At 34.2% G+C, this 10734-nt stretch overlaps 2 protein-coding genes across 2 annotated transcripts in view; one reads left to right on the forward strand and one right to left on the reverse strand.

The window, feature by feature from the left end:
* The window catches only part of Slc6a14 (solute carrier family 6 member 14), a 50938-nt gene extending 44954 nt beyond the window's left edge, over window positions 1-5984 (forward strand). The window contains exons 13-14 of the mRNA XM_004648263.2: window positions 4040-4207; window positions 5456-5984. Of these exons, the coding sequence (XP_004648320.1) occupies window positions 4040-4207; window positions 5456-5605 (318 nt within the window). The 3' untranslated portion in view covers window positions 5606-5984. The remainder of the gene's footprint in view (window positions 1-4039; window positions 4208-5455) is intronic.
* A 3103-nt stretch (window positions 5985-9087) lies between these two features.
* On the reverse strand, window positions 9088-10230 carry LOC101572415 (kita-kyushu lung cancer antigen 1 homolog). The gene is made up of 2 exons (XM_004648264.1): window positions 10150-10230; window positions 9088-9429 (listed from the first exon to the last, which is right to left on the reverse strand). Exons 1-2 carry the CDS (start codon window positions 10228-10230, stop codon window positions 9088-9090), a joined length of 423 nt encoding a protein of 140 aa, XP_004648321.1.
* Window positions 10231-10734: the final 504 nt, after the last annotated feature.

Below are 10734 nucleotides of genomic sequence, written 5' to 3' on the forward strand. Positions count from 1 at the left end.
GCATGTGGTGCTGGGGGATTGAACCGCGGTCCCCAATGCTTTGCCAAGCTTGTTCTAAGTAGGTGCTTTAGACCACTGAGCCATCTCTCCAGCCCCAGACTTCTTATCTTATTATTTTAATTTTCTTTTATTTTGAAGAGTAGAAACAAAAGCAAAGACAGAAACAGGATAAATATAATAATACATACATTATAGATTTTCAAAACAAGAATAGATGATTAACAGATTGATATATTATCTATTTTTATCATCAAATCTGCTGCTCAGATTAGCAGATATAGTTATACAAGATGGGAAATATGATTGAATATTACATGCTTTCAAGAAGTCTTAATTTTTTTCTTGTCTCTCAATTACTTTTATTACCTCTTTAAAAATACTTTAAAGAGAGTATAGTACTAATTGATATTACATTAGAAACAGTATAAATTTGAAGACCAAAATGACAGGTATTTCAAGCATCATTTTAGTATTACACATTGCTGTCCTCAGTGTAGTTGCTTAGTGCACAGATATCAGCATATATAGTTAGTCAGGTGAGAATTCTACCCATTAACTGCTATTTTCAAAAACCTGATGGAAATTCTTAGTACTGTTGCCTTTTTCATCTTGTATAAATAAATGTATGGTTTTGCCCCTACCTTATTTCTTAACTTTTCTCCTTTCTCTGTCTTCGTTGTTTAATCTTCAAGTTCTCTTTCTTTCCATTTAACTGTGTTGTACCTTTCAGTTTTTATTTCTTCTTTTGAGTTCCTACACTAGGGAGACAATACAATATTTACACATGTGGGTCTGATTTATTTCACTTATGAGTATAGCTTCAAGTTGCATCCACTTACCTAGAAAGCTTCAATTTTTTTTTTTTGCAGTTTCTCATTACATAGTCCAGACTGACCTTGAACTTGCTCAGGTAGGAGACTGGAAATGAACTCATGGTAATCCTCCTGTCTCAACCTCATGACTTTTGGGGTTGCAGGCATGCACCACCTTGTCCAGCCCCATTAAGCTTCTTGATCAGTTAGTTTTTCACTAATTTCATAAGTCTGATAGGATTTACTTTAAATGCAAAAATATTAAATATGAATGATACATAGTGCAAAATACCTTGTATAAAATTAAATATATTAGGTTTAAAGTGCCTGCTTAGGCAAATGCAGGGACCTGGGTTCAATTCCCAGTGTGCCGTGCCTGCCCCACCCCCGGGGCTCGCTGAGATGGCCATTGATACTGGGTGTGGTGGTGCGCACCTGTAATCTCAGCTCTTTGGGAGGCTGAACACAGGTGGATCACTACAATTCTGGTCTAGTAGTGAGACCCTGAACACCGTGTAGCCCCTTACCAAAAATATATATATATGTTAGACTCCACGGTTCCTCTTTCATTTTCTGATAATTATGTACTACTGTGGTAATTGTGAAATAACTTTAAATTATATAAATAAATTAATTTAATGTATTTAATGAATCCATATTTATTTTTTTTTTGTATTTAGGACAGAGTGTACAGGATCTCACTGCATAGATCGGATTAGTAGTGATCCTCCTGTTTACAGCCTTCCAAGTGCTAGGATTATAGGTGCACACCACCACGTACAGTCTCAATGGCCATCTCAACATGCCCCGGGGGGCGAGTATGGCACGGCAGGCCTGGGGATTGAATTCCTGGCCCCTGCATCTGCCTAAGCAGGTGCTTTAATACGTTGAACTATTTGGCTAGCCCTATTGCATTCATATCTAAAATTATACTTGAATGCTTATTTATAAATATTGTCAGAATCTATTCTTTATTTTTATTTTTTTCCTGTTTACTAAAGCAAAGCTAAAATTATAGCAATTAGTAGGGTATTTTTCAGTTGTTATATTTTGCTTTGCAGATTTTAAATTAGTTTTAATGATTCAGTTTGTCTATTAGGTGCTGTTTGTTTGTTTGTTTGTTTGGCAGAACCAGGGATCGAACTCAGGCCCTTGCGCTTGCCAGGGAAGCGCTTATTTCACTGAGCCATCTCCCCAGTCCTAGGTTTTTAAAAATATTTTTATGACCTGCATTTAATGTGATTTCATTTATTTGTTATTTTTTTAAAGAATAAAAAATGGTGATAGAAAAAGAAAAGCATTAGAAATGATACAAAATTTCACTAAAGTAGTAGGAATTCAACAATAGTTGCTGTATTGCATGATTCTATCTTCAAGTTAGTTGTTCAGGTTACCAGATATAAATGTGCAAGACTGGTTTAAAGAAAATAACAAAACAATAAAAATAACAGGAAAGTTGTAAATAATTCAAAACAAAGTGAAAAAGAATACAAAGAAAAAGATTTAGATTAATTGGTCCTTTCAAAAGACCAGCAGAAATTGGAAGAAAAATTATCTAAGCTATTCTGCGTATATACCTAAAGTAATTTCCTTTTTAATATTCATTTTTTTGTGTTACCTGCACTTAGGTTTTCTTTTCTCAATAAGAGCTTGGAAGTGAAGTGTGCTTTGGTACAAATGCTCCAGTAGTGTGTGTGTAAAACCTTGCATACTTGGAGGTAATGAAATAGGTGCTTTGTGTAGTGAAAACTAATAGAAACAACTGCTAATCAAGGAGATAAGTGTGTCCAGGAAAAAAGTAGTTTTACACTCTTGTTGATGCTGTATATTTATTTGTAGAATACAATGAAAATATTTTATTATAAAGGAAAAATCATTTTCCCTGAGTATACACCCAGTAGTGAAGTTACTGGATCAAATAGTAGTTCTATTTTTAACATTTTGAAGACTTTCCATACAAGTTTCTATAATTGCTGTACTAATTGATATTGTTACCAATAATTTGCAAGGGTTTTGTTTTTCTCCACATGTTGCCAGCAATCATATTCCTGAGGATATCTCCAAGGCAGTCAAATCAGTATGTCAATGAGACATTTGCATTCTCCCATTCATTATAGCTCTATTCCAATAACCAGGAAATAGAAACCACCAAAGTGTCCATTGATTGATGAACAGATAAATATAATATGTTACATATATAGAAAATGAATACTATTTAGCTATAAGAAATGAAATATTGTCCTTTGCAACATGAATGGAATAGGAGATCATTATGTTAAGTAAAATAAGCCAGGCATAGAAAGACAGTATGACATGGACTTATTCATATGTAGAATCTAAAAATCTGATTTCATATAATTTAAGAGCAGAATGGTAGGTTACCAGGGATACCAGAGGGTAAGGTAACACAAACATGTTCTATGCTAGCAATGAAAGGGGGAGATTGATTAAGGCATATTAAGTTACTGTTAGGTAGAAGCAAGAACCTTTAGTGTGCTATTGCATAGTATGGTCATTATAGATAAAAGTAATGTACTATATATTCCAAAAAGGAGAAATAATTTTGAAATTTTCATCATAAAGAAATAAATGCTTGAGAAAATAGATGTTCAATCTTGCTTAATCACTGCACAATGTATCCATATATCAAAACAACACACAGTGTTCTCATTAACATGCACATTTTATGCTTTTATTTACAAATTATGAATAAAAGCAAAATTAGTTTAAATGGAAAAAGAAAGTTGAAAGCTCAGTAATTCTCAATAACAGGATGGAGGAAGATAGGAGGGAGGGAAGTGAGTGTAATGAAGATGGGATATGTGTATATTCCAACTCTGCATGAGTGTATGTATTATGTACCACAAACATGTACTATGTTAGTAATAGAAAAGGAAAAGAAAAAGAGGCTTCATGGTGAAATATTTCTTATTTATTTTACTTCCAGTTTGCTATATCAGAAAGTATTTTATTGAAATATACTGTACATTGAACAAGTGTTCATATATACTATAAATATATGGAAGTATTAATTTTGGTAGAATTTATTTAAAGACAAATTATATGTGCTTCATTTAATTTGGTTAACATCTGGATTGGTATTTAATTATTTTCTTTTTTGTATTTTCATTTTAATTGTTTTGAAAATTATTTATTAGGAATTGAATCAAATTGCTAATCATTTGTACAGTTTAGTCATTAGTTTTCTTCATTTTTTACTTTCATAGGCAATTTTAATTTGGTCATTGGTCACGTTTAATAATCCTGAGTATGCTGGCATTCCATACCCTACCTGGGCCATTGTCCTTGGATGGTGCATGATTATATTTTGTATTATTTGGATTCCAATTATGGCTGTCACACAAATAACTCTGGCCAATGGAACTATCTGTCAAGTAAGAAATTAAATTTTTAGTGGTATGTAAAAGTACTTTTGATAAAAATGAAGATGATTTTACTTACATGGCAGTAATATGAGATTATATGAGATCGAATTAATCAGCCTTTCCTCTGCCTACTTCTATACTAGATATAATCATCAGCTACTAATGCATAACTTTATTTTCTATATGTATACGTGTGTCTCCTGGTATTATGCTATATGCTCCTTTTGAAAGGAGCCTGGTCTGGTTTGTTGCTGTATCTGAAGGCTCTATTATAGTGCTTAGAGTGTAAGTTAGGTCTTTGTATTTGTACTGAGTTGTCCTTGAAAGTCTCACAAATCAATGAGCCTTTTGATATATATATATATATATATATATATATATATATATATATATATATATAGATAGATATAGATATCTATATGTATTCATGCTTCACTTGTAATGCCTCATCTGTTTATAAGTCCTAATGATGTGTCCAAGTCCTAATAGTGTGTTTAGTTCTAATGATGCATCCAAGTCCTAATAATGTGTTTAGTTTGGTTTATTTTTTGGTTTTGGTGCTGAGGACCACACCCAGGGCTTCCAGCTTTCAAGACAAGCATTCTAACACTAAGCTAAATCTCCAGCTCCAGTGTGTTTAGATTGGAATGACATAGATAAATACTAGTAATTCTTCCTTCATAGAGTCTTATAGAGGTGGAGTTTATTATGACTTCTTGCTAGAAAAATGACAAAGTAGGCTCAGGAGATTTTTATTAAAATACATTCCTAACTCCAAGGAAGAATGGACTTAAATCAGTGGTTTGGCCTACTGAAGAAGGGATTTAAATGGAAATTTCACACTGGATCTCCCTTTCTCTGGTTCTAAAACACATCCCACTACCACTAATTTAAATCCTCACCTCACTCTCACCATAAATGTTTGAGAGTACAGTGAAGGTACCTATGGGGACACTGTTACTCTAATGGGTTCATATGCCTCCTTCTGAAATAATTTACATCCACAGTCATTGTGATAGAGTAATACAATTCTACTGAGAATTAATTAGGAATGATTTATTTGATTAAAATTTCTTCTGAGTAGACTATGTCTTACTAAGAATTAATCTTTGCTTTTTACTGTTCTGTGATTCTTAGTTTAATGTTGTCATGAAAGAAACCTAAAACTTTAATATGAGAGTATAATTCAGTATTGAATGGTTTATAGATTATAACACTTAAATTAATAAGAAAATTATTTTTCACTTTAAATTTTAGCGCATTGTGAGCTGCATCAGACCAGCTTCTACCTGGGGTCCATACTTGGAACAACATCGTGGGGAAAGATATAAAGACATGGTAGGGCCTGATAGAATACCTACTGACCATGAGATACCGACTATTACTGCTATTACGCACTCAAAATGAAACATAATTTTAAACAGTATGGGTTTGTTGTATAATGTGATTTTTTTTCGAATAGTGGAAAGTTGTATTTATTTGTTTGTTGAGTAGAAAAATGAGCACTCTATTTCCTCAGTATGTCAGGTGTTTTTCCCACTTAAGCAGGAATGTAATATGAAATGTGAATTCATTAATGTTTAGCAACAATGTTATTATATTTCTTTTAAGATTAGTTATCTGTACAACACACACATAACTATTTCACAATAAAAATTTTAATGCCATAAAGCTTTACTAATATATTGAAACTTTGCTTGAACTGATTACTTACAAAACAGTTTTTTTTTGGGGGGGGTTGAGAGATAGCTCAGTGGTCTAAGTACCTGCCTGGCAAGTGCAAGGACCTGGGTTCGATCCCCGGTACCACATGCAATGCTGGCCCCATGCCATGACCACCACCAAAACCAGGCATGGTGGTACACCCTGGAATCCCAGCACTGGGGAACCTGAGACAGGAGGATTACTATGAGTTTGAGCTGTGTAGCAAGACTGTACAAAATGAATAAATAAATGATTTTTTAAAACAGAAAATATTTTTTTACTATGCAAGTTTGAAAAGTATTATTCAATTCTCTTTTGTTAAGGCACAGTCTGCATGCTTTCTCAAGCTGAAGGAAAATGCATCAGTGTATGTAAAAATAAGTGTTGCAAAGTCAAGATATTAGTTACTTGGAAATGTTTATGGAACTAAATGCACTGTGTATATGAGTGATATAGTTTAATGCTTTTGACAGAAATATTTCTGAAAATTTCATGCATTGGTGACGTATTTCTTTGTGAGTCATGCTCTTTATTTACAGACCTAACAGCAATGTTCTTTATTGACAAAGACTGAAATCATAAAGGAAATAAAGAACCTTTAACAAGGCATAAATCTAGAAAATGAAATAAAGTTTTCAAGTTTTGAACACTTATTTCTTTATATTACTGTCTTCTTTCTTTAGGTTATGTGCTGAAGAATGTTACCATACAACTAACTTAATTTGTGTTTCACAAAATTAATACTTCATTATATTCTATAAACTTTAGTTTTAATTTCGTGCAGGATAATAAAATGTTAATGAGATAATGGCTTTCTTTTTATAAGTACTTTACGATGGTGATATAAGATGACAGGTCAAGAAAAGTGATTTTGTCTTATGTGAGTTATGGCTTATGGGTGATCGCTTATTTACATCCTAGTAGGAAATAAAGTTGCAGACTTGTAAAAAATGAAGGTCTTATGACTTACTTTGCTCACAGATAATACTGTAATATATAACTAATAGCTTTACACTTATTTATATATCACTGACATTTGGCTCAAATATCATAACCTACAGTGATAAATATTGTGTAAATATATAAGGAATATTTTTATAATTCATACAGTTCTTAACCTAGGCTTCCAGGAATTAAAACATTAATATTATATGTAAGATGTTCTATTTGTGTATGTACATACATTTTTAGGGAGTGCGTCTACAGTCTAATGCCCATGCCAAATGATCATGTAACTCAAAAACACCTAGAACTACATGGATTACAGCTGTGCTTGGCACGGAAAAGTAGGAGGAAAGATTTTTCTTCTATTTTAAATTGTGTTTTCTCTTCATGTTGATCAAACATTAAAAGAGTAAAGATTCAGGCATTTAAAACTTTTATTTGAAAAAGAAATCCTGAATGTACATAAACATGAAATATGTATATGTACCTAAGATAAAGTCATATGTGACAATTTTATGTTTTTTATAGAATAGGTCAAATATTGTTAGTGGACTTCAAAAAATCTTATTTGAAAGAGATGATTGACTAGAAGGTCAAAATACTTTACATAATTTTAAGCTATATTGCACTTATAAGCATTCTATCCCTCGATTTTGGTGCTCTTTGAGATGTGAACTTTTCCCCAAATAAAAAAGAACATTCCATGTAGTTGACTCTGACCATAGGGAGAACATAGGCACATTTTTTAAAAGTATTTTTCCCATAATTTTATTGATAAACAAATAGCAGTGAGACAGTTTCAAATCAAATTGGTAGGACAGTTTCAATAATTAACACATTGCATACATCCTTCCTAGTGGTTAATTGCTGTACAAGATGCGGACATGATATCCTATTTACAAACACCATTAGAACAAATCACTCTATTCATTAAGAGAATGTAACTATATAACTATCCTAACCACTTTGAATACACAGATACAAAATGGACATTCATCCGTATACCCTTTTTTTGTTAAGTTCCGTTATTTGAATATTATAGGTGTGTAAACTCAAAAAAATATTCTAAAAGAGCCCAGTAGCCCATAATAGTATTGAGTCTTCTGCTTGACTGGAAATGTCAGAAATTGTTGACCTGAATCCCTACAGCTCAACATAACAGCATGGCTTTACTTCTTATATCTCGTTTTTATACTTTTCGGCTGGATGGTTAAGACCAAGGAAAAGCAGGACCTATGCAACAAGAGTTGTAGCTTTTGGGTCTGATAAGGTCAGTGAAATCCCCTCAGGATTTATCCTGAGATTGTGTACCTCAGATTGTAGAACCTTTGTCAGTGTCAGCCATGTGGATGAGTCACGGCATAGGCACATTTTAAATGAAAGAGTATCTAGTTAGGAGAGAAGATATATAGTGTAGAAGCAATCCTTTCCAAAAGGTCACCAAAAGAGTAGTTTGGGTCCCTATTTTTACAGGTGTGAACAACATAAATTTTATGGAGTGCTTGTCATACCGTAGGCTGCCTAATGATAGCTCTTAGGGCAGTGACGCTGAATGATAGCTCTTAGGGTAGTGACACGGATTGCACAGTTGCAACCAAGCACATCCTGTGTAATAGAAGTTCCATGCAACTCCACTTACTCTAATGCAGACTTGGAGACAACAATTGCAAAGCATGGGAGAAGTTGTTTTTCACTTAACCAGATTTGAAGAAAATTGCAGTATTATACTGTAAGCCATAAAGAAATTGTTTTCCAATTGAATAAAATTATAATCACAGAAAGAGAATTATAAAAGAAATTGTTTTACATTTGAATGAAATTATAATCACAGAAAGAGAAAAAAAAATTTTTTTGGGCTGGCTTGAAATGCCTTCAGGGCATGTTTGGCTGGCTGGTGCTGTGGGGATCCAAACACAGCAACCTGAGGCTGACTGCTTTGTTGAAGCAGCCACTTAAACAACTGAGCTAAGGGGCAGGCCCCCCAGAAAGGGAATTATAATTGCCATATATTTTTACTGTTTTTTTTTGTTTAAAATGTTTTAACTGGTTTTTTATATATTGTTTGTATTCTTTCCTCAGTAAAATATATATTAGCAACACCAAGTAATCAATTATTTAAATAAAATGTGACCAACAAATCAAGAAATGTCTACATTTTGTATCTGATTTGACATCCCTTCCCCCTTTTAAATAATTCATTCAATATAAACACACATTCAACTGAATCCACTCAATTGCCTTTAATCATTGCCTGTATCAACATCGCATCTTTCTTTGGTGGATTTCATATGGACCAATGAATGATTGAAATCCTTGACAATTGTCAAGCGTTCCAAATCAACCAGCTTGTACTTCACAACCCTGAACTTTACCAGCATTGGCTTCTGAGTGGCTGCTGAGTGTGGGCAATTATTTAAGATATCACCAGAAAGGTTATTGCCTGAAAAACTATCAGTAGTGCTCCTAGGGGACCAAGGAGGAGGGGGTGTTCTTCCTGAACCAAAAGTCTTGGGTGACCAGGTAGCATTTGTTCTTACTGGAGCGAAGTCAGATGAATTTGATGTCATTTCACCAACGTTTTTCTATAAAGAAAATTATACATATACATTTTTTGAGTTTAGCGATTTCCAAATACTACCAAATAACAACCTGCTTACAAAAATGAAGTAATTTTTCCTAAGAACAGGAGATTAAGGATATGAATAACTATGCTGATTCAGAAGTATACTCTGCCAATACACAAAAATGAGAAAAAAAATATGAAAGTAGCCTCGCAGTACCAAAGTGCCATGCACATGCTTGAGCCGTCCAGTAATTCTACATGTGGACCTTGTCTTTAACCCTTCTGTGAAAGAATTTCACTAGCACCTATAAAAATGCCAGGATACATACATTTCGACCTGAAATATTTGTGAGCACTGCATTCAGAAAGCTTTCACTACAGCGGCAGGAGAACCAAACAGGGACGTGGGCGGAACAAGTGAAGGGAGAGAGCAACGAGATGTTCTTAAAATGGATGTGATGGTGGGCAATGGGTCCTTTAGGCTGTACTTTTTGCTCCGCTTGGACGAAGAGCTTTCCCTATCACTTAGTGACTTGGGACTCTTTTACAAGAGACCACAACTCTGAAATCTCTGGTAAAAGTGCGGATCTAAGGGGAAGAGTACAGTAGCTAAAGCCTGGTGCTTTCAAAAGAAAAATATAAGGGCATATTATTGATTTACTATTGTCCCATCATCCCACAAACTCACTCCTCAAATCTGCACATTCAACTAGCTGCATGTAATTCCAGTCTCTCTTACCTTTGCCTGAAATCGTTTTTTCCAGAAGACAACCATGAAGACAAAAACAGCTCCACTCACTAGGAACAAAAAAATGGTCATGGTTCCTCGTCTCTTCCCTTTTCTTCGGACCGAGGTTATGGGCTTATCATTGGGAGGTAGGGGCCTTTAGCCCCCTTAGAATGAGGAAGGCGCACGCCAGTGTACTGGGTGGCCCTTAATGTCCAGTGCAACTGGGATTGCTCAAAAGAGCTGGGATTTAGGGCTTTATAGAGAGGAGACTGCATGTGACCTCATAGTTGCTTATGCAGCAAGGGGCATTGTGACCCAATTTGTGAAGAAGAACAGGGCTGCCCTTAGTAACCTCCCACCTGGTTTCTTACTACGTCAGACTTTTTGAGAAGAGGGTTAAGAGATGCTGAAGGAATTTGTTATTCCCATGCAGCTGAACTACTTAGAAGTCCAGACTGCAAACAGATTGCCTAGATGCATGATTTTTTTTCAAAATATTATTGATAAACAGATAGCAATGAGACAGTTTCAAATCAAATCGGAAGTACAGTTTCAACAAATAATACACTGCATATATTCTTCTTAGTGGTTAAT

Source organism: Octodon degus, unplaced genomic scaffold, assembly GCF_000260255.1.
Source record: "Octodon degus isolate 3935 unplaced genomic scaffold, OctDeg1.0 scaffold00378, whole genome shotgun sequence".
Lineage (NCBI taxonomy): Eukaryota > Metazoa > Chordata > Mammalia > Rodentia > Octodontidae > Octodon > Octodon degus.